Source organism: Panthera onca, chromosome D3 (assembly GCF_046562875.1).
Source record: "Panthera onca isolate mPanOnc1 chromosome D3, mPanOnc1 haplotype 2, whole genome shotgun sequence".
NCBI lineage: Eukaryota > Metazoa > Chordata > Mammalia > Carnivora > Felidae > Panthera > Panthera onca.
The window spans coordinates 45,757,841-45,781,213 of NC_138350.1; the positions used below are offsets into that span (position 1 = coordinate 45,757,841).

The 23,373-nt window shown below is 44.8% G+C and overlaps 1 protein-coding gene and 1 long non-coding RNA gene across 3 annotated transcripts in view; one reads left to right on the forward strand and one right to left on the reverse strand.

Moving 5' to 3' along the window:
- Nucleotides 1–2,012: 2,012 nt before the first annotated feature.
- Nucleotides 2,013–12,566, reverse strand: LOC132665862 (uncharacterized). 2 transcript variants are annotated; one of them, XR_009604326.3, is made up of 4 exons: nucleotides 12,325–12,566; nucleotides 7,474–7,716; nucleotides 2,694–2,885; nucleotides 2,013–2,237 (listed from the first exon to the last, which is right to left on the reverse strand). It is a non-coding gene; the product is annotated as an uncharacterized LOC132665862 (long non-coding RNA). The 2 variants fall into 2 exon arrangements; XR_013551256.2 differs by lacking the exon at nucleotides 12,325–12,566 and adding an exon at nucleotides 11,201–11,288.
- Nucleotides 11,499–23,373, forward strand: part of TTC39C (tetratricopeptide repeat domain 39C) — a 106,348-nt gene continuing 94,473 nt past the window's right edge. Inside the window, exon 1 of the mRNA XM_060613472.3 lies at nucleotides 11,499–12,051. Coding sequence (XP_060469455.1) covers nucleotides 11,888–12,051 — 164 coding nt within the window. The 5' untranslated portion in view covers nucleotides 11,499–11,887. The remainder of the gene's footprint in view (nucleotides 12,052–23,373) is intronic.

A 23,373-nucleotide genomic window follows, 5' to 3' on the forward strand; every position in this document is an offset into this window, starting at 1 on the left:
ATCCACCAACATTTTTGGAAGAGGTACAAGGAGGTTTGGATTTTTTTTTTTAGTTTTCTTTACCACAGAATGAAACATTATTAGGGTGAGGTGCCCTATAATTATATTTCGTTATTGTTTACTAATTCTCTGTGGTAGACATGAGTTTAAAAAAAATTTTTTAATGTGTATTTATTTTTTAGAGAGAGAGACAGAGCAAGCAGGGGAGTGGTAGAGAGAGAGGGAGACACAGAATCTGAAGCAGGCTGCAGGCTCTGAGCTGTCAGCACAGAGCCCGATGCAGGACTCGAACCCAAGAACTGCGAAATCATGACCTGAGCCGAAGTCCGATGCTGACTTCGAAGCCGATGACAGTCAACTGACTGAGACACCCGGGGGCCCCTATGGTAGATGTAAGTTTTGTGCTGACATTCCTTTCTTTGGAAAGAAATTCTCCATTCTGTGTGGGTCCAGTGAGGCTGTTAGCCAGGGTGCTCTACCCTCCTTGCTTTCTCCCCACATGGCCTACACTGGCCAATCAGAGTATTCTATCTTCTAGTGATTGTGTCAGGAATTGCCATGTGACTCAAGCAGTGCCAGTCAGAATCATCCTTGACAATGGGTATATAGAACGTGAAGAGAGAAGGTCTCTTTTCCTGTAGGAGTGAGCAAGCCTGGAGACCAATGTTCACAGAAAAAAAAATGCAAGTGGGGAGTAGGATCTAGATTCAGAGACTATCACTTGAGAAGATCTTTCATGTTGGTTACTAGCTCATAGAGTCACAGAAATCGAGCTGACCAGCAGTCATTTAGAGTTATAAGGGCTGATAATGTTAGAGAAAACGGAAATCTGGCAGACAAGAGCCTTCATTACTCATACCCTAGAGTGATGGCTCAAGATAAAGAATAGTACCAGTCTCAGGAATTTTTCCTTCCTTCCTTTTTTAATATATGAGGATTTGTGGGTCATTACAATGTCTGGGAAATGCTTCTGGCATTGGGAAGCAGGACTTCTAGACTCTCGCATTGTATAGATGGTCCTGTTACCTGCTCTCTCACTGAAAGTCAGAAAAAGGCCAACCTGTCAAGAGAAGAAGAATCCTGGTGTCAATGAGTGAACGGATCTATCAAGCCCCACAAATGCCAGAGATCCAACTTCAGGCTGCACCTTTTCCATTTAAACCCAATTGATAGAAAGAGAACTTACAATTTCACCCACTAGAGAGTAACACATGATCTGGTTCTCTGCAATTGGCTCTCAGAAGTCTCTAGTCTTCTTCACATTAAATTAGCCCTTCATATAAAATCAGGTGAGCCTTCCATCTACCCACAAATATGACCATGTCATTCCCATGCCTAAATTCCCTACCAGCTCCTCATTGCCTGTGCACTCCCCAGCAAGGCATAGAAAGTCCTTGTGCCCTGACTCTAGCACAACTGTGGTGTTTGCAGATTTCATCTGTTTCGTATGTCCATGCCATTGCTCATGCTGGTCCCTTTACTAGGGATACATTTCCTGCCTCTTTTCCAGACTCAGCTCATTATCGTAATCCTCACAGGAAGCTATCCAGGAATCCCCAGGTGGACCACTTTCCCCCCGCCCCCACCTGCCATGGTCCCATAGCACACAGCATACACCTCTATCTTATGGCCATTTAATATTAGAGTTTCTGTTGGTATGTCTCTCTTCAGCAATTAGACCAGAAGATTCTCAGATTCGGGGGTTGTACCTTCTACAACTTCATCTTCCATAGCACTCAGCATACAAGGCTGGCACATAGTAGGTCCTTGAAAAACATGCCATTGAACTGAAGTAGACCTTGTTATAAATAAAATATGACAGTCTTTCTGATTAGCCAGTAATTAACTCCTCCTAGATAACTGGGATAACCTGTAATTTGTATGATGTGTCATTCCTGCAGTGAACCACTAGCTATGACTATATGTATTGTTACTGGACCCCAAGACCAGGTTCTTCAGTCTCAGTGTTATAGAAATGAACACTGAACTTGAGATAAAGGAAGCAGGTGGAGTTTATTAGAGATAGCTTGTATACAAAGGAGCCATCAAGAAAAAGGAATGTCGATCTCTGAAGGAGTAGTGTGCGAGGCTTATCAAGGCACTTTTCAAAGCGTTGGGGCTGGGAGTGGGACAGCATCCTTCAGTCCCGTGGTCCTTATCTTGTGGTTCTTACTTTTCAGTGGACACAATACAATCACAGGATGTCTTTCTCCACGGTCGACATACTTTTAAGGCCTCTGGAAAATAAAAACACTGGTGCAAGCTGGCTTTAAATTGTTACTTCTAATTTTGCCCAGACAACCATTACACCCTAACGGCTCTTATCTCTCATTTGATCACTTTCGCAGAAGAAGGGATTTGTCTCTAAGTGTATGGAAACTTTTAACCCCTGCCTCAGACCAGTGGCTTTACAGGAGTTAAGTCTCTCTTGTTTACCCTATATTGTCTCAGTATGACATTGTATGAAAAAGAGTTCTATTCAGGCAAATCGTTCTAAATTTGCTTGCATTACTTAATTGAACAAAGGAAAACAATAGAACCGCTATCTTAAGTCTGGAGGAATGAAAGCATTTTTTTTTTTTTTTTTAATTTATACAAGGCAGTTTTAGCTTCCCAGGCAAGTATGGTGGGGTGCAGAGATAGTAACATTGCTTGGAGGCAGAAGTGAGGGGCTGTCTACCAGCGCTGGTTACCTTTTCAGAAAAGTAAGGGAACCAAGGTTGTTCCTGGACCCAGAAAGCTGATGTTCTTTGGTCTGGTTTTGGAAATGAAGGAACCCATCCCTATGGTATCTGGGCATCCAGTTCCCCATCTGCGGATATAGTCTGTGTTCTCCTTTTCCCTTTTCCATCTCCCAGATCTCCTTGTTTTCTCTGTTTTTGTCTCTGAGAAGATGGCAGGGTGAAGAGGGTGAAGAGAAGTGAAAAAAATGTGTATTTTTAGCCATGACACAGCTGAATGTTCTGAGTCTTCTTTTACAACCACATTTAAAAATAAATGTCAAGAGTTAGGCTTTCAGTGATTTCTCAGTGTCCACATCCTCTTCCCTCCTTAATGGGGGCCTGTCTTCTTCTGACTGGTTACCCTCTGGATAATGTTGCTTTCAACTCCGGATATATAAATCACTAGCTGATGGGATGCATACAGTTTAAGATGTTCTATAAAATGCCTTTCATTTAAAGGTCCAGGTACACACACCCCTATCCTCAGTTTAATAATACAACTGTTCAGGGGTGCCTGGGTGGCTCAGTTGGTGAAGCATCTGACTACGGCTCAGGTCATGATCTCACGGTTCATGAGTTCGAGCCCCGCATCAGGCTCTGTGCTCACAGCTTAGAGCCTGAAGCCTGCTTTGGATTCTGTCTGTCTCTCTCTCTCTGCTCCTCCCCTGCTCGCACTCTGTCTCTCTCTCAAAAATAAATAAACGTTAAAAAAAAAACTTAAAAAAAATACACTGTTCATATACAACGATATCAAAATGATTTACCATCAAAATCACATGTTAGATTATGCTTTCAACTCATTTACTGATGAAATATTTCTGCAACATACACAGAGAGTAGGAAATCAGGCCCACATACACAAACATGAGCAATGGGAGATATGCTTTCCAGGAATTTCCACCTGGGCAACTCCTCTTCATAGGGGTGTGTGAGGTTTGCTGACATTAGACCTGCCTGAGGTTCCGGTAAAATGCAGATGCCTGGGCCCCACCTGGGGTTTGGGAAATCAGATCATATAGCTGCCTGTCTTCAAAACACCTTTTAAATGTAAGCGATATTCTTTCTTACTTTTGGGAAGAGATGACGATGATCAAAATTTATTAGGGTGTGTGTGCACCCTCTCAGTCAGGCCTCCAGAAAATACTAGGTTTTACTGTAACAACTAGGACTTATCCACTATGTGCAACGAGACATATGGTTAAACCTTACTTCAACCCTCACTGGCTGCATGGCATTGGGAAAATTATCCAACCTCTTCATATTTATTTTCACACCTGTAAACTTGGGATAAAGCTCACCTTACGGGGTTACTTTAAGAATTAAGTAGAACAACGTATGTAAAGTCTTAATGTAGCACCAGACATGTAGTGATGGCAGCCAGCAGCCATTTCTGATTTTTAGGGACGCTTCAAGATGAGGATTTGTGTTTTCATAACAAACTATGTTTTATTCTGCCCCAGATATGTGAAATCAAAGAAGCACACCATGAACTCCCTTTCTCCACTATCTTGAACCCTGCAGTGTAGAATGTCTTTTTAAATTCTTTTTAATGTTGATTTATTTTTGACAGAGGGAGGGGGAGAGAGAGAGAGAGAGAGAGAGAAAGAGAGAGAGAGAGAGAATGTGTGGGGGAGGGGTAGAGAGAGAGGGAGACACAGAATCCGAAGCAGGCTCCAGGCTCCCAGCTGTCAGCACAGAGCCCAACTTGGGGCTCAAACTCACGGACCACAAGACAATGACCTGAGCCAAAGTCAGACACTCAAACGACTGAGCCACCCAGCTGCCCCTAGAGTGATTTTAAAAATTTTAAACAGCTTTATTATGATCTACATAGTGAAAAATTCACTACTTACAGCATATGATCCAATGGTTTTTACAAAGTTGTGCAATCATCACCACTATATAATTTTAGAACATTTCAAGATGAGTTTTTCGTGTGTGTGTGTGTGTGTGTGTGTGTGTGTTAGGGAAGCAGCTTGTTTAATAGAATCCTTTAAAAAGAAGTATACAGTATTATATACTAGAATAGATATATCTTCCTTTACCTACCTTGGGAGACTACAAAAAATTTTTCTTAAGATACTATTTTTTTTTTAATCTTTCAAATTCCTTTCTTTTGGAATTTTCTTCAAATTTTTATTCCCATTGTTTTAACTATCTCCAGTTGTGATGGATCTTCTTTTGAAGATAGATGTGAAAATGATCAACAATAGTGATTGGCTGGGGCACATGCGTGTCTTAGTCAGTTGGGTGACCCACTTTGGTTCATGTCATGATCTCACGGTTCGTGAGTCGAGCCCTGCTCTGGTGGGCTCTGTGCTGACAGCCCGGAGCCTGGAGCTTGCTTCGGGTTCTGTGTCTCCCTTTCTCTCTGTTCCTCCCCTGCTCAGGCTCTGTCTCTGTCTCTGTCTCTCTCTCTCTCTCTCTGTCTTTCAAAAATAAATAAAGATTAAAAATTTTTTAAATAGTGATTGACTCCCCTTGATGCCTAATGGGGGAATTGAAACTGGTTGATATTATTTGGGACTCAAAAATCAAGAACTGGCTATTAATTAGCGAGACAACTGTTCTGGTGTGGCCTGCAGACTAATTCTAAAGACGTAAAGAATCAAAAAATTAGTAGAAAATCAGCATCTATCAGTGTATAAAATATGTTTTTTTGTACTCATTTAAGGAGGAAATACAGGAATTAAATGGATCCTGACAAACTCTGTACCAAGGTCTACTATGGTACTTAAAATATTATATTATCGATGTGTATCTGGCTACATGTCTCATCTGCAGGGATGAGGGGGCTTGCAATATTTGTCTAAATATTGCTGGCACTTATCCCTCTTCTGACATGGTGGGAATACTCAATAAGTGCCCAATGAAAAAAACAGAGACTCAGGACACTCAGCTCCAGGATGTCCATACATTTGCACAGGTAATACTTGTGTGGATTACCTGCATTGATAGAAAATTTTTTCTTCAGCTAGTTTCTTAAGTTACTGTGGGGAAGCCAGTAGCATTATGGGTTGGAACACCTGGATTGCTAATTTAGCCCCAGAGCAAAACACAAGTGACTTATAAGTAAGGCATTATTTTATATTAGCGACTCATCTTTCCTTGCAAAGATAAGAGCTGACTGCAAAACGTGTTATACACGTAGGACATAAAAGATGCATTTTTACAATCTTCATGCCAAGTACTTGTTGATTTCCTTGTCTAGCCCTTCAGGTAGTGTCAAAACATACCAATGATAATTAAAGCAGAGATAATTCAGATCCAGACGAAGAACTCTGAAGCCTGGATATTATTCCTTTATGTTTTTTGTACGTTCAGAAGAAAATCTGCACTGCTTCCTTGGGCTGCATAAATAATGGCAAAAATATACTGTTTATAGTAGAGATGGTTTAAATTAATCATCTCTATCTGATGCATCTGGTTATTCAACTGTACAGACTTTTTTTGTAGCTGGATGTTTCAAGATTCTACCGTTGACAAGTAAATATATGGACAGAAGGATCAACTGACTCTAATTTATATTAGAAAACTAATTGCATGGATTAGATAATATCTTGCCATTATAGTTTACAAAACACATGCCCACTCTTTCATTTACTTGCCTTGAAGGCACTGATTGTCTTCATGTTATAAATGGGAAAACGAAGGCTAAAAGAGGTGAAGTAAAATTGCCCTCGGTCACAAAGTTAATGCCCTGCAGCACCAGAATCATAATCTATGATTTAGACTCCTGGCACAATCCCCTTTCCCCCATATTTCCAACTCACCCCCTTGGTAGTTCAACCTTACCATACAACTTACGTACAGGGGTTGAGTGCCTATTACATGCTCTAGACAGTCTAGGGAATCTGACTACACTTTAAGATTTGGAAACAAATCCACTCTGAGAAGCAAATGTCAGTGCTGCTGCTTCCACCCAAAATAGATTCACATATGTGGTTAGGTGAACAGAAAGGTATCTCTTCCTTTCTCCTTCAGTCAGGGAAAACTGGGATATGCTATTTGTTATCAGTTAATGTAGGAAAGGGTTCATAACATCTTAGCATAATAAGGCCAGGATGGTCAGTAAGAAGTAAGGTAAAGTTCCATGGGCAGAAGGAAAATCACTTTCTTTTTGAGACAAAAATGGAAATTCCAGATTGAAATTAATCATAATGGCAAGATAAGTTTGGTTTGAGAAGCTCCAGGAGAAAACCCACCAGTGCACCGAATGGAGCCTCCTGTACCTTTTGACACCTTTCCCTGCCCTCATCAACAGATGCTCATTTGCCTCATATCCCAGGGACTCAGCTGACCCAGACCTTGAAATCAGAGACAGCCTCTTTACAGAGCGACAATTAGTGGACAAAGAAGTCATAGACATTCACCATAGGCTGCAAAATGCACAAATCCTGAGAAGGTACCAAGGGAGAGGGAGGCTTGATTGTTTCTGTAAGGACCAGGGAGGGTGGCAGATCTGGGGAACAGCCGATATCAGCAAAAAGCAAGGAGGCAGGTTAAATGCAAGGGATGCAGAAGGAAATGCAAAGGAATGGGAAGGAAGAAAGAGAGGGAAAGAGAAAACCCCTGTGAGGACCAAGAGAGGAGTAGTACTCCCCACTCAAACACATCCCAATCCAGGACTCGAGTGGGAGGCCTTGCTGCTTGTGCTGCCCAGGGGAGGTAAGCAACTGGAGGAAGGACATGATGCCTCCTTCCCCAGTCGTGTCCCTGAATCTATACAGCAGCAGAGCAATGATCTCACCTCCTGCAAACACCGGCTTAAACCCATAGTATGTCCATCAGGTATATAGTTTGGGGAAAAGCAGATGAAGAGGTGCCCAGTCTGAAGGGGATGGCTTCTTGCTGCGTGGTCACCACTGTGGTCTCCAGGGTGGCCTGAGTATCTTGTCAGAGGCATCCACCCACCCTGCTGGAGAAACAGCCAGGTGGATCCCCTTGGGTCTACCACGTGCTCCTCTCCTTAGAAGCCAGCCAGTGACTCCCCCTGTGGACAGAAAAGGAAGGAATCGGCTGTATAGTTTTACATGTCGACCCTTGACCTGGTTTGCTTTCTAATGAAAAGCAGTTAACTAAATCTTGCCCCACCTTCTGTAGAGTAAAAGGGCTGAGTTTGATAGCAAAGCTAGCATAACAAGAAAACGCAGTGACATTAATTTCCCAGCTCTCCTCCATTTTAGAATTCCAGACATTCTGGGAACCTGTATTTATTTCAACTGATAGTGTAGGTTTACAAAAAGATACATTAAGGTATGGTTATTAGCACTACTAAAAAAACGTTAATATAATCGAAGCGCACACAACAAAATTTTCTTAAAATATATAGTCTCTAGATGTATTTAAAATGTAATTCCAAAAACTCAAAACATGTTTAGAAAGACAAGAGTAAGGAATGTTATTAGTTGTCCCTCTGACACCCATTTCCTACCTTCCTTTTCCTCATAGACCTAGAATTTCCCAACCATGGAGTTTGGGTGGAATGGGTCTACCTCCAAATCCCTGGAGGGGGCTCTCATTGGTTTATGATCTTGTCTTAATGAACCATTTCCTCCTAACTACATTGATTGGTTCAAGAATGAGCATGTGAAAAAGCACCTGGCCAGTGAAATTCAATTAGGGGATTTGGAGTTAAGCATTGAAAAAGGAAGCAGGTAGACCTAGAAAGCTTCCAGCTGTTTGGGGACCAGGAGAGAAAGGCCTAAGTAAGAGTAGGCCCACCAAGTACCAACGTGGCAAAGTGGAGGGGTGGAAAGGTGAAGAAACTGGGTCCAAGTGACAGTTTTGCAGCCCTGGTACAACCTCATTTTGGGGAATCCTTTTCATGAACCAATACATTTACTTTTCTGGGCCATTTGGGTCAGATTTTTCTGTTACTTGCAACCAAGGTAACTTACAAAACATCTACCATGTGAAAAGTAAGACATCTAAAACTGCTCACTAATCCTTTGGGCTTGGGAGTTTCATTTTCCCAATGAAATCTCATGAACCACAAACTCACAGGACAATACCCACAGGAGGTGTGTAGAAAGGAAATCAGCTTTCCGTCCATCTGAGAGCTTTTCATTTCCTCTCCCTTTCCCTTAGTCTCCTTTTCTCCTCTCTCCTTCGAAAAGGACCACTGGGTAAATCCTCTTAGGCTGAAGCCAAAAGCACTGCAGACTGCCTTAGTCCTACAAAAGGGTGCAGTGAATCTTACAATTTCAAGTATAGGGTGCCCTAACGTCTTGGTGATCTAGATTTTTCCTTCTTTTTGTAGGTAATACACACCATGACCTCTTAAGTATCCATCATTATCTGCTGTTGCTATATAGTGAAGAAAACACAATCAACCTTAATTCCCTGCCTGCCAGCTAAACCTTGGACAGGTGTCAGTACCAACTACAGCTACCACAGGTATAATTACTGGTTCACGTATTGCCTCTCTTCAGGGTGGTGAGGCCCATTTTGAATCCTCTTTGTATCCCTCATTGTCAAGCAAATATTTGAAAATGTCCATTTATGATACAGCTGCTAATCTAATTATGGTATTTGGTTGGGTCCAATTTGGCACACATCTGGTGTATATTACAAGGTACAGTTATCCTCTATCCACATCACCTTTTATGGGGCACGGAGCAGTTGCACTGGATCTTGCCCCAATCATTCAACAGCTAAATTTCGCTAAGTCTGTGTAACCATTGGTGCTAGGTTTTTGAGACAGCTTGCTTTAAATTTGCTCATCCCTTCCCCCACCACATTCTCAGCTGCAGGGCCCCAGATACAACTTGTTAATGCCCACAGGATCATCAATTCCTTGATTTCCCCCTTCAGAAATAGGGACACAGAGAACCTTGCTTGGTTGAACTTGGCTGCCTTTTCCAGTTGGGGGAGGGGAGGTACCGGCTATGTGCTAGGTTTGGTATTGCCCCCTTGGCTGCTCTCCCTTGTTGACTAGATTGTTTCAGGGTTAGAGAGGGTAGATGGTTCCACAGATCCAAAATACAGGAAGCTTATAAGCACTGGGCACGTTGTCAGCTCTGGTTACCACTGGCAATGTGTGACCAGGGAACACTCTCTGGCAAGAGCCCCATGGCCAGTACAGTACCTAGGACATGCGTTAGATGTCCCTGCCCAGTAAAACACACACACACACACACACACACACACACACACACACATTAAAGAACACATGGGCAGCTCTGTCAGGATCTGGCACCCAGTGCTGGTTCCATGGAACATAACTCTTAGCATCCATTCTCATGATTAATATTGTTCAAACCTCAAAGAAATGTTACTTGTCTCTTGCTCAATGTCCTAAAAACAAAGGTTACAGGCTATGAATGCCATGTAGAATTGTGGCACTGCTGATATTTGAGACTAACACTATTTTAAATCCAAGAGTACCTGGATTTTTTTTTTTGGATTAAAAAAACCTGGCAGATTTGTCAAGTCCTTCTCAGATCACATGAATGCAGTGATTCCTGTATTACAAAGTATTGTTCCCCAGAGGTGAGAATCAGCCATTTTCTTCCTTCTTTTGATATTCCAATTTGTGACTCCAGATGTACTCAAGAATTAGCATGGTGTTCTAAGAATTACACATGACAGCCAAGGAATGACAGCAATTCACATTACTCTTAAATGTGTATATATAAATGTGGGAAATACTATATTGGTTTAGATACATACTCTTGTAAGGGATGGCATGCATCACAGAATAAGCGATAGCAACTTGTATGATGAAATAAAATTGTTTTGGTAATATCTTCTGTGGTAATTTATCATATCGTGTGACCTCATTATAATGCTGGATGTGATATGTTCCTGAGTTATCTCTAAACCTGAATATCGCTTTACTTTTTAAAAACGATTTCAGTTTTAAATGCTTCAGCAGAGCACTTTCTCCAAATTGAAATTAATAAACCACACTCTAAGAACTACAGTGATTTAAGAAAGGTGGTCTGATTTGACATTAAGAACGTAAATTTGATTGCCATAACACATATAGTGACTTTGCTAAAATAAAAGTGAAGAAGAGAAATCTATGGAAAAACAAAAATTACTTGTGAATTGTTTGTCTTTATAATATTACCCACGCACACATTATTACCAGCCCACCATCAGAACAGTCAGACATATGCCATAATGACTAAGTTCTGTCATCTTTGACATTTTACTGATATTCGGTCATATAATAAACCCTAGCTTTATACTTATTTTTCTGTTTCATTGGTTTGAAAGTATAATTGCCAGGGTTATAATAGAAAACACCTGAAGAGCTTAATTGATAAGCTTTAAATATTTAGGTGTACGCCACATTGGCCTCCATTCGTCCTCTTGCCCCATCTCGCAGATATTGGCGGCGGCCAGAGAAGGTGCGAACCAGGATCCGGGATCCTCTCCGCTCCCGCTCAGCGCTGGGCTCCCGGCTGAAGTCCTGCAGGTGCCCTGGGGCCCCGCCCCCGCCGCCCACCTCCTCGGGGATTGGCTACCTTGGGCTAGAGGGCGGGCCCAAGATCCGTTTAAAGTTGGGGGTCGTGGGCGCCAGCAGCGCTGGGGGTCAGAGGTGTGAGTGCCGCGCGCTCTCTCTGCATCCAAGGCGGAGTTCCCAGTTCCCTTTGCAACCCGCCTGTTTCCGCGCGACCCCCGGCTCGGCTCTTTTGCAAGAAAGAGTCAAAGTCCGGGCCTCGGTGCCTCGCGAGTGTCCGAGCACGCTTGGCGCGCTGGCCCAGGGCGGCGGGGCACGCGTGCGGGCGGGGTGGCGACCCGGGTCGAGAGGGACCCCGGCGGCGTGCGGGGGCTGCAGGAAGCAGGGGCGGCGGCCGCTCGGGGCCCGGCTCGGCGGGGTGAGAGACACCCGGAAACGGATTTCTCTTGGGTGCCCGCGCGAGGCGGGCGTCTCGCAGGGAGCGGGAGGAGCAGGCGGGCGGGCGGCTGCTGAGTAATCCCCGCGGCGGGCGGCGGCGGCGGCGGCGGCCTGGGCGCTCACGTCCCCCGCCGCGCTGCAGCCGGCCCGGCTCCTCCTCCCTCCCCCGGCCCGCCCCGCCCCACGCCGCCCCTCCCCCGCCGGGCTCGGCTGCGCGGCGCTCCGGGCAGGTAGAGCCGGGCTCCGGGCGCGCGGGGGCCGCAGCAGCTGCCGCCCCACCTCTCCTCGGCCCTGCGCACAGCCTCGCGCGCCCATGGCCGGCTCGGAGCAGCAGCGGCCGCGGCGGCAGGACGACAGAGACTCGGCCGCGGCGGCGGCGGCGGCGCCCCTGCAGGACGCGGAGCTGGCCCTGGCCGGCATAAACATGCTGCTCAACAACGGCTTCAGGGAGTCGGACCAGCTTTTCAAACAATACAGGTGACCGACGCGCCCGCCTCCCCCGCCCCGGCCACGCGCCCCTCGGGGCCGGCTCGCGCGCTGCAATCCGCCGCGGGCCCCAGAAGCCTCCTCCCCCTCCCGTCGGTCACTAATCCTCCCCGGCCCCGGTGCCCGGGTCGCCTCCCTCGGTCTGCGCTGCAGCCGGCGCTTCTGCGCCTTTGTCACATCACCCCTTTCCACCCCCGCCCCGTTGTCCTTTCCTTGCGCGGGACCCGCCACCCGTCCCCCCTCGCTCCTGCGGTCTCTCCTCACTTTCTCGCTCCCCGTCCCCCCCAGAGGGGCACCCAGTGCTTGTCCGCTTCTCTCTCGCGGGTCGCCTTCCCGCCGCCGGGTCCGGAGCCCGTTGGCTTGGGATCTGGGACCGGATGCGATTGGAGGCAGCTGGGAGCCTCAAACTCGCAGTGTTGTGCCCGAGCAGCCTTTGTGACACGGAGCACACCAGCTGCCTCGTGCCGGGTTCTGGTGCCTCGCGTTACTTCGCATCATCGTGCATCTTAGATGCTTCTCTTGTTTGAAAACAGATAAACGCGTAACTGCCTGGCAGTGCAGGAATTAGAAAACTCGGCCGAACTCGGCTTGCGCCCCTCTCTCTGCCTGTCTTCTAGAACTCATTCCTCAAAATGAGTTGCTAATGCCTTTCAAGCGAGTGTGTTTATGATGGACTTGTCTAACTTTAAGAAAATGGAGGGATTGTAAATATACGTAAGCGTGGAAGGAAGAACACGTGTGCTCAGTTAATTGCTTTCTTAAAATCCGCCTTCTAAAAAATGAAAGAACTGAAACCTGGTTGTCTCCTGCGAGTGGGAGGAGCCTTCAGTTTCATTGGGGACCCAAAGCATCTGCTTTCTGGTTCAGGAAACAAGTTTGTGATTTGCCCAGTCTCAAGGATGTTGATTAGCAGCTTCCCTGTAGGTGTTTAGGAGCCATATGCTTCACACTTCTTAAGACCTGAGTGGCTTGGTAGGAAAAAGGGACCGATGTGTGTCCGTGGTTAAGAGCCACAGTCTGTGAGAGGAAGGATACAGTCAGGTATCTGACGTCAGGCACCTGATGTTTTCACACTTCATGGACTGGTGGTTCTATGGTTGGGCTTTCACTTCTTAATGGCAAAGCAGATATCTCACAACAATAAACTTTATCCTAAAGATAGTTTACCGTTAGATCACTTTTTTAATAAAAAATCTGAAAGTGGAAACAACTTGGCTTTACTCAGGACCCTTTGTTTTTAAAGCATACCAGTCTGATTTCAGTCTGAGAATGTACATTTTTTTAAAAAATGTATGATTGACACAGTGCTCTGATTTTTTTTTTTTTTTAAAGACTACCAGTTTGTGGTGTAGGAGAGGGCTGGGGAAAGCCTGAGTCAAGTTTACTCCTTAGCTGCTGCTGATCAAGATACAGTGCTTGCATATTTCAATACTTATTGCTTTGAAATGTTCTGTTACTGGTTTTAGTCATCTTTTTTCCCCCCAAACTTCTTTAGTGTACTTAAATAGTACTTGTAGGTTCTGGTATATTGAAAGCATTAAATAAGGCAAAAATACTGTTACCCAGACAATTTTATGTGCTCCTAGCAGAGGGCGGATTCTGAGTGATAGGAAATTTATTTTTTCACAGAAACAGATATGCACCTAGAAAACAGTTCCTCTGTGGGTGAGTGTGTTGGGGGTGGAGGAGGGGGAAGGTGTCCAGGGAAGATTTACAGGAGCTGTCTACTCGGGTTTTGAAATAGGAATTGAAAATGAAAACAAACTATTGTAGTCTCTTTTTTCTTGCCAGGCACGGTGCTGGGCTCATTCCTTTATATTCTTACTATTCTAGGGACAACAAAAAGGTGAGCTGTATTTTCATCATGCTAATTTTATTACGAGGGGCTTGAGTCTCTGTGTTTAGCAAGGACCAGGACACAAGCACAGTGGTTCTAAATCAGGGCTCTTTTCCTTATCTCATTTGGCCTGTCTCACTAAAATTACTATACAGTTGACTGTTGAGTAACAGGGGTTTGAACTGCATGGGTCTACTTCTATGTGGATTTTTTTAATACTGTAAGTATATTTTCACTTGTGATTTTTCTTAACATTTTTTCCCCTTCTAGCTTACTTTGCTACAAGAATACAGTACATAACACATAGAATATGCAAAATATTGGCTATTGGTAAGGCTTCTGGTCAGTGGTCTTGCTACTAGCAGTTAAGCTTTCGGGGAGTCAGAAGTTACATATGGATTTTTGACTGCACAGGGGTTTGATGACCTGACCCCAACATTGTTCGAGGGTCAACTGTATCTTGATTTGCCCTCTGACCTTATTTTCCAGAAATTTAAGCTTTTGAAGGGCTGGACAGTGGTAGCATTATCCCATCAGCTTTCCCTTGAATCATCCATTTTGTGACGTGGGAAAGCCTTGCACTCTTGCCACTTCCCACATGTGCTGCTGATCCAGATTTTAGAGAACACAATTGTGTACAGGTGTGGTTGTGGACCAGCGTCCTGCAACCAAGGTTGTAACTGTAGTTTTGCCACTTTTCTAGGTGCTGACTCAAAATTTGCTTCCTTATAAAATGGGAGTAGCGCACATCATAATGTGGTCGTTAGGATTAAAAATAATCCATGGTAGCTGGCATGGTGTAAGCTCTCAGTAAACACGAGCTAGCTTTATACTTGATGCCTTCTCCACAACTGTGCCTTCTTTTCTTTTTTCTTTTTTCTTTTTTTATGCTTTTTTATTTTTGAGAGAAAGAGACAGAGTGTGAGCAGGAGAGGGGCAGAGACAGAGGGAGACACAGAATCTGAAGCAGGCTCCAGGCTCTGAGCTGTTAGCACAGAGCCTGTCGCGGGGCTCGAACCCATAAACCTTGAGATCGTGACCTGAACCAAAGTATGACGCTTAACCGACCAAGCCACCCAGCCACCCTGTGCTTCCTTCTTGATGACATAGTTTGAGTAGAGGGAAAAATGTCCTGTATGCAGGTAACTTTTATATTTAAGGTTAGCCTCACATAGTGCATATGAGAGATTTAGATCCTACTATGTTAGTCGAAAACTGCTGTTCCAAAGTTGAATGGCCTGCTGGAAAACTTAGCAGTGACTTTATTGTAAGTATTCCAGGAGCACCTCCACCTGCTCTTTCCAGAGCAATTTGGTTTTCTCCTTTGTTAGGATTATGTTGTCACAGAAGACCATCCTTTCCCTACAAGTAAACCTTCCAAAATCCTACTACAGTTTAACAATAAGACTATTTTGTATCTGGTGTAACAATGTTCTTAAGGTCATTTTCTCATGCTACATTACTGGGATGATAAAAGTTTCAGCAACAGCTATGGAATGAGAAATGGTTACTTCATAGAAACCGATTATCATGAAGGCCATTCTGAATTAGTCAAAAGTCTGGATTGTGTCATTTAGATATCGCAGATCCAGGAATTAGAAATAAATGCACAGTAGAGCCTTTCTTTTGAGCTGTAAGAGGCTGGTAGTTGGGATTCAAAGTGTAACTGTTACTTCTATTGTAACGCTAGTAATAATGTAACAAGGTGCCCTATTGGTGCAGAGACCCCATCTGTGCACGTGGGAGATGTGTTCCCAGAGGTGGAGGCAGATGGATGCTGCCTTGGGCCCTTTCTGCTTTGAGCCTGAAGACATAACTTTGTACCTTCGTGATACTGACCACCTGAAATCAAATTCCTGTTGTTCATCTTTGGGCTTGGTGATCTCGTGCAGCAGTGCTCACTAGCCACCCTCCCCACACACCACTCTTAACTGATGTTCACATGTGTGACACACACTGAGACCTGTAGGTATTGAGACACACGATAGGTTAGGTGATGGTTACGTGAACAAGAACAGGCACTAGATATCAGGTGTTGCGGGGTAGGTACAATGGTGTGGAGGCGTATCCATGGCCTGCTTCTCTGACCTGTAGGTGTGAAGGACAGCAACTTGTAACCCAGCTGGAAGGACACTTTTGTAGGGGAACTGCTGTCTGAGCATGATGTTGGGGGAGGAGAAGTTTGGGGAGGAGGGAAATGTGACAGGAGGTGGGGTGGAAAGGGAAGCCTAGGAAATAGTGAAAAGCCCACATGGGAATGTGAAATGGGTGAGCCCTGTGAGCTAGCTGATCAATATTATTAGGTCATCCTGTTTGATGGCTTATTCTGTATTTGTTATTTTTTCAGATCACTGGTTAGTCCGTGTTTCCTGTGAGTCAGCACTGCTTTTCAGGGTTACTTTGCTGCTAGTGGTCTGGGCAACTCCCATTTTATAATGACCGCGTTCCTCATTGCGGCCCTCACGTCCATGATAAACTCTTGACATACTTTTCTGTTTTTGGCTTGCAGTGTTACTTTTTTACTGTCAGGAGAGGTGAAGCATATTGAGATAGGAGGAAGACAGGAGACATTTGGGGCTCCTGGCCAAAATGAAATTTGTAGCTTTCATTTCACAGGTGGGACATTTTCCCCCCTCCTCCCCTTGTTACTATCATCTCCTCCTGCTTTAACTTCTGGTGTTATTTCTGACTTTAAAATACCTGTGTTCTTAGCCTGCCAACACTACCACTAATTCCTGGCTGTAGGTGTTACTAGAAAGTATTATTAAAAAGTCATTGTCCATTAAAACAAGCATATAGTGTTTATAAGGAATGTTCATTGAGTATAAATATGCATACATTTGGATTTGTTATAGAATTTGTAAGTGGTTGTATTACGGAGTACATTTTTGTTTTTTAAATTATAAAAATGGCAAAAATTTACTAAACAAAAGGCAAGAAAAATTTGTGGTAAGGTAATATGTTTACATTTAAAATGAAAGTATGGATCCTAATTGTCTAACATCTTTTACAGCACCCATGACAAAGCCATATGACCTGTGTCTTATTTGTGAGCATGTTGATTAAAGTCGGTCTTGCTGTAGAAATGTATCCATATAATACAGGGGTTGCCAAGTATGGCCCGTGGGCCAGATCTGGCCAGCTGTTTTTGTAAATAAAGTTTGATTGGGACACAACCACTCTCACTTGATTATGTATTTTCTGTGGCTGCTTGTGCAGTACAGCAGCAGTAATGAATAGCTGTGACCATATGGCCTAGAAAGCCTAAAATATTTATGGTCTGGTCCTTTATAGAAAAAACAAAAACAAAACCATGACTGACCCCTGGTACAAACCAGAGTTCTGTCTGGAAAAACTCAAAAGCCTCTGTAAGAAACCTGGGCCGGCAGGCACCTGAGCCTGAGCCCAAAACTGGGGTAGGTACATTAGAGGACAGGAAGAGCTTGTAGGCCACCTGTGTTTTCTGCATGATCTGGCTGTTCCCAGACAACAGCATGTTCGTACCTTGCTGCTAGAGTTTATGGAGAATCCATAGTTGCAGAAATTAAGAAAAGGAGAAGCAATGAAAAGCAGAAATGGTGTAAGGGAACTGGCAGGAAAGACAGGAAACTCCTCTGTTGCGTTTTTTCCATCCTCAACTTAGGGCTGTGTTTTGTTTTGTTTTTTAAACACTCATTCACCCCCGCCCCCCCCCCCCCCAATTATTGTACTTTCTAGAAAGGTTCCAATTAAATATTCATTTTAATTGGGATTCTCTTAAAAATGTAACTGACTGTAGACTAATGGGAGAACCTATATGTAGGAAATCACCAGAAAAAGTGAATATTCTGTGAGTATAGTATAGGTATATATATGTGTATATACACACACACACACATTTATATCCACAAAGTTAAAGATATAAACCTTAAAAGAATCTGTGTGTTCGGAGTCCTGCATACTGCATTAATAAGTAGTTTGGGGAGATGGCCTGCTCCTAGTTGGGGGACTTACACTCACTGAAATGAAGTTTTGTGTTTTTTCTTTATTTGAGAGAGAAAGTGAGGAGGAGAGGGAGAGAGAGAATACCAAGTAGGCTCCACATTGTCAACGCAGAGCCTGATGCAGGGCTTGAACCCAAGAACTGTGAGCTTGTGGCTCGAGCCCAAATCAAGAGTCGGACATTGAACCAACTGAGCCACCCAGGTCCTCTGAGAGAGAAAGGATATTGAAGCATAGAACACTTTCTGTTCTAGTTACCTGAAACCACTTGTAGATCCCCAAACATACCATATTTAAGAGGTCCAGATCTTTTTGCTCAGGTTGTTGTAGCTCCATTTTCACGCCCTAGTCTCCTTTGCCAGGATCCCTCTCCTTACCCAGCAACAGCAGTGGAACTTTGAAGAGGCTAATACTGAGAAGAGCTTTAGAGGAGAATATAGAGGATGTACAGAAAGTAGATGGCTGGGCAGCAGAGGATTCCCCTCTTATGTCAAAACTTTGCCTAGTGCCAGATCTACCCTGGGAGAGGGGCTGGGGTTGGGTGGGGGGGCTCTGCTCTTGGTCTTATACCTTTTCCACCACTTACTCTATTCCCTGAATTCTTAGTATACTGTTCATCCAGGACATAGGTCCGATTTGGGATTGAATTGCCTTTGTGGGCAAACATGGGAATACAGTCACCACTTAAAGCCTTTTTATGTTGGGAGGGGGGATGCATTCCAGTTTTTGAATAAGGGACTTTGTTGCATTTTTTAAAATTGAGGTATAATTGACATGTTAATTTCAGGTATACAACATAAAAGACATTTGTACCTATTATGAAATGATCAATAAGTATGCTTGACATGCCTCACCATACATAATTACAAAAAATACCTTTGTGTAGAACTAGCCATAAATTTGGTGTGTCAGAGGAGAAAGTCAAAACTGCCCGGCAGCTGATTTGGAGATTGAAATAGGGGCTTTTCTTTGTGTGTAAAGGTGGTTGATGGTTTGCCATTTCAGTGCTTTTCCCTAGCTAAGATTGCTTTCTCCATCTCTTCCTCCTTGCTCAAGAATTTCAGAACACAAGAAATACACATATACAACAGGTAGTTACTCCTGTCTTACAGGAAGATGGTCCGTTATTACAGAGTAAACCCCTACTCTGTCTACTGTTTGTGGGACAGTGAAGGTGAGAAGCTGGTCCTTTGAGGAGGTATTGCTTTACTTAATATCTTTCAGTCTGCCTCAGAAATGGTCCCTTTAATACTTTGTCTTGTCCACAGCTGTGATGTCTGTGAAATCACTGGTTTAGGTGGCTTACTTTCACCTAGTGGTTAATAGTAGATGGTGCGGACTGTATGCCAGGCCACACATCAGTCCTGGAATGTTCTTCTTTATTTGATCCTCCTGCAGCGCTGTGAGGGGTGCTCTTGTTATCTCCTTCTCACAGGGGCTGCGGGGGGGGGGGGGGGGGGGGGAAGCACAGTTACTCTGGATGACCTGCCCAAGCTTCCACAGTTGAGTGGGAGAGCTGGGCGCAAACCCAGGCCAGCAGGTGCCAGAGTCTGTGTATTTGACTGCTACACTATACTACCACTCTTCTTAACCTTTACAGGATGAAATGCTTACCTGTGTGCTCTAAGGTCATTTTGGGGCGACATCCCAGTAATATGCAAACCACCCTAACATGACAGGCTGCCAGGGGGCAAGGAGTCTCCCGAAGCTATAGACCCTTTGTGGCTCCCAGTCTTCTATAGGATAAAGGTCCCAGCTGGGCATAGATGTCCTCTGATCTGGCCTGTCCGCTTCACTGACTCTTCCCTCATTCCCCTCCCCACTTGTGCTGGGGTATTTTGTATCCTCTAACTTGTTCTGACTTCTCCAAGATGCAGCTCGGATGTCTGTGAAGAGATGGTATGAGGCCTCAGTGCCCCCACAGGCTCCTTCCATCCCTTTCTTCACTGGTGATGGCTGGACACTGTTTGCACAGCTACCTCTCTGGTATGAGCGAACTAAGACAGTAGAGAGAGGTGGACTCCCTGGTCAGGGATTCCTGGCCTTCTTCTAAAGTTGCTGGAGTAACGTGAGGTCCAAGAGGTCTTCTGGGCATATCCGCATCCCTTTATTTGCCAGTCAGCAAGTGTAGCCCAGGGGTCATGCTCTTTAGGAGCTCTGGAAGCTCGATTACTCAGCCCCCTCCCCATGCTGATGTATGCCGGGTGGGTCTCCTGACTCAGTGCAGGTGCTCTAGAGCAATACCGGTGCCCCCGGAATTGACACACTGCTTCTCAGAACCAGAGAACAGAACTCCTGTCTGGCCTGTCAGCCTCTTTCCTTTGGTGCATTCAGGCTGCCCGGTGCTTCGTGTAGGGCAATAGGGAGCAAAGCTGCCACTGAGCACACGCTGGCCTTGACAGGTGCAGTCAGAAGGAAGGAGGAGTGCTCTGATGAAGTGGCCCTGGGGGGCGGGGGGCGTGGCAGCGCTGGGGATTGCCGTCCTCTGACTGAGCTGTCCTCTGCTCAGTGTTGTGTGTGGCTAAGAGGCAGCCTATGCTAAGCGGCCAGTCCTTTGTTGTCTGTTATCAGTCACCTCCAAGGCTCTGGGATACTCTTGGTGGGGGGGAGGGGTGGCATGACATGTTCCAGTGATACTTGCCTCTTAGGTGGGAGAAGGCAGGAATCTAGCTTCCCTAATCCCAAATCCCTGTCCTGAATTTCAGGAAGAACTGGTCTTGGGGGGAACTTGGTGGCTGGGAGCAGGGGCTCTCAGCTGTATCAGATCTGATGCCCTCTTTTTATAATATATTGTAATTCCCTTCCTGTGATCCTAAAATAAAATTGGCAGATGACATGACCTGTTCACAGTGTCTAAAGGTCCATAGAATGCCCAAATGCTATTCTAAAGGAGAAAAAAAAATTCGTAATATAAAAATTGCATGTATTTTAAAATATAAATGGTCGCTACTCTTTCATCAGATGATGAAGTTAGGTGCTTGTGCCTGTGTGTAAGGACTACCTTTGGATTTAAGAAAAGATCAGAAGCCATTCCATAGAAAAATGAGAGAGAGCTGGTGCACTTTGAAATAAAAGAGGTGGGGAAATACCTTCACTGAAGTAGGGATAATATGTCAACTCCAAAAACACTGTTGAAGTTGAGCAAGCAAGGAAGTGCGACATTTTCGCAATGAGCTAGGCTGCCTGTGTCAGGATAGCATCAAAATCATTGGTTTCCTGCGCTGGGACATGGGATGTGTGCTGACAGTGTGTCTCAGAAAATAGGTCTCCCGTCTTTAAATCCGTCGCCAAGCCAAGTGCTTTGGAAACCAGACCTGTAACAGCGGTCTAGGATGAGAGGATGAATTAAAAAGGCTTATAGGGAAGTTGAGGCGAGGATAAGGGGGTGAGGACAGTATGAGAGTAAGAATAAAACCCCAAATAATTTCTCTATTCACTTTTTGTGATGAAACTCAATATGGTACAAATTTTGAATATAGGATGGCAAAAATGAAATCTATTAGTGAAAATAATTGGTATCCAGTATTTCATGGCTCTTTAAAAATTTGTTTGGTTTTAAACACATTTAAAGGAGCTTTCAAAATCCCTGCTCCATTTGGCATGAGGTGGCCACACATGCTGGCTGGTGTCGCTGCTGTGTCCCGTGCCACAAGCCGTGTTGCTGTTGGTGGCATACTTCTCTAAAATTGTGAGTAAATCTTGGTAAACCGTATATTTAAACAGTGCCAGCATGACCTTGTACTTCATTGCCAATGGAAGTAGGGTTCAAAAGTTGTTGAGAAGTTGTGCAGGACATGGGACAAGGTCCAGGACTCTCCCACGTTGCAGGGTGTCTTACATCCATGGCCCATTCCACTGTTGTCACTGTGTTGCCCCCAAATGTCACCGTGGATTTCCGAAACCCCTCTATTGAGAGGCACTGAGCTTGGGGCATGAGGCTCAAGACAAGGTTTGGTCTCTGCAGCTGGAATCTTGAGGCTGCAGGGAGCAGCACAAGGGTGAGGTCTTTCTGGTGACAGGAGGAGAAGGGCTGCCCAGGCTGCTGTTGCTGCTGCTGAAGGAGTGTGGTGAATAAGGCGGGTCCTCCATTGCATCTGTGACAGAGCCCCGGGTGGGATGCCTCCAGTGCTGGGCCCCACGCGTTACTACTCCTATACACTGGCTTTTCCAGATCTCTGTCTCCCTCTCCCTCCTGCCCCATGCCTGCTTCTAGGGCCCAGAGAGCTCCAGGAAGGGCTCTTAGAACTGGTTCTTCTGTCTCCCGCCATGTGGGTGGAGAACCCCTTCTCTTCTTGTCACTGTGGGGCTAGCTTGCAGGACCCATGTCTTTGCATCCTTAGGTGACTTTTTTTCAGAGCCCTAGTCTGTCTTCCCTGTCCCCACTCAAGTCTTCTTAATTTTTAATCTCCGGGTATAAACTGGTGCATGGGTCCACATCCTTTTCATGGAGTGAGCAAGCTTTTTGCTAAGTAGGTTACACACACACACACACACACACACACACACAGGCCAAATCCCCAGGAATCAGGACACAGTTACCCCAAAGTTACACAGCCAAGGAGATGACAAAGTGATTCTTCTCAATTGGGAGGAAATAGGGCAGAATGCTTCATGATGATTTTCTGTTCCATTGGGCTTAGAAGCAGCAAGCAGGAAACACCCACATATAGCATTTCATCTCTGATAGGGTGCCTCCATACACAGATGTAGAACTTCTCCTGTCCCACCCTCAACTGTGATGTCAGCTGCATCCCGTAATACATGTTTACATGTTAGTTCAACCTGTTCTTCAGCTCTTGATGGCACCATCCTGTTCCTTGCTGGGTGGGGCTCCAGGAAACTTGAGTCTGGGCATGATGTGTCCGTCTCTGAGTTCCTACAGTTCACGACCATGATTTGCTGCCTTTCCCACGTCAGCCTTCTTGCCATCTAGATAGAGGCCTTTTGCTTTGTAATTGTGCTTTCTTGCCTCCTGTAGCAGCCCTCCAAGTTTTACTTCAAGTAGATCACTCCTCCAAAAGTAACCATCACCAGATAAACAGATTTTTAAATGTTTGTATCATTTTATCTTTATCACAAGTAAAAGTTTTGGTGCTATTCTAACAGGGCAGAGAATGAGGGAAAATGATGTTTTGTATCTGAATCCAAGTTGAATTTGCTAAATGACAGAGATTCAGGTTTTGAGAAACAGTTGGATTAAACTAAAATCCATGCTGCTTGACCTCTTTAGGATTGTTCCTGGTATAATGAGTCACTGTCAAGGCTTCAAGTGTTTCTTCCCCCCTCCCCATTCTGAACAGTGAATTGCAGAACCTCAGGTTCTGTATTGTCAGCTGATCTCTGGAGCAAGAAAGGACTTTATCTTTGCTTCTTGTAAATCATGCTCACCTTCTTTATTTATGTCTCAAAGAAGCAGGTTGAATTCAGCTGCATGCTTGTGACTCTGGAACTATCCAAGGTGAGGATGAGGCTGCTTTTTTGTAGGCCTGCGGTTG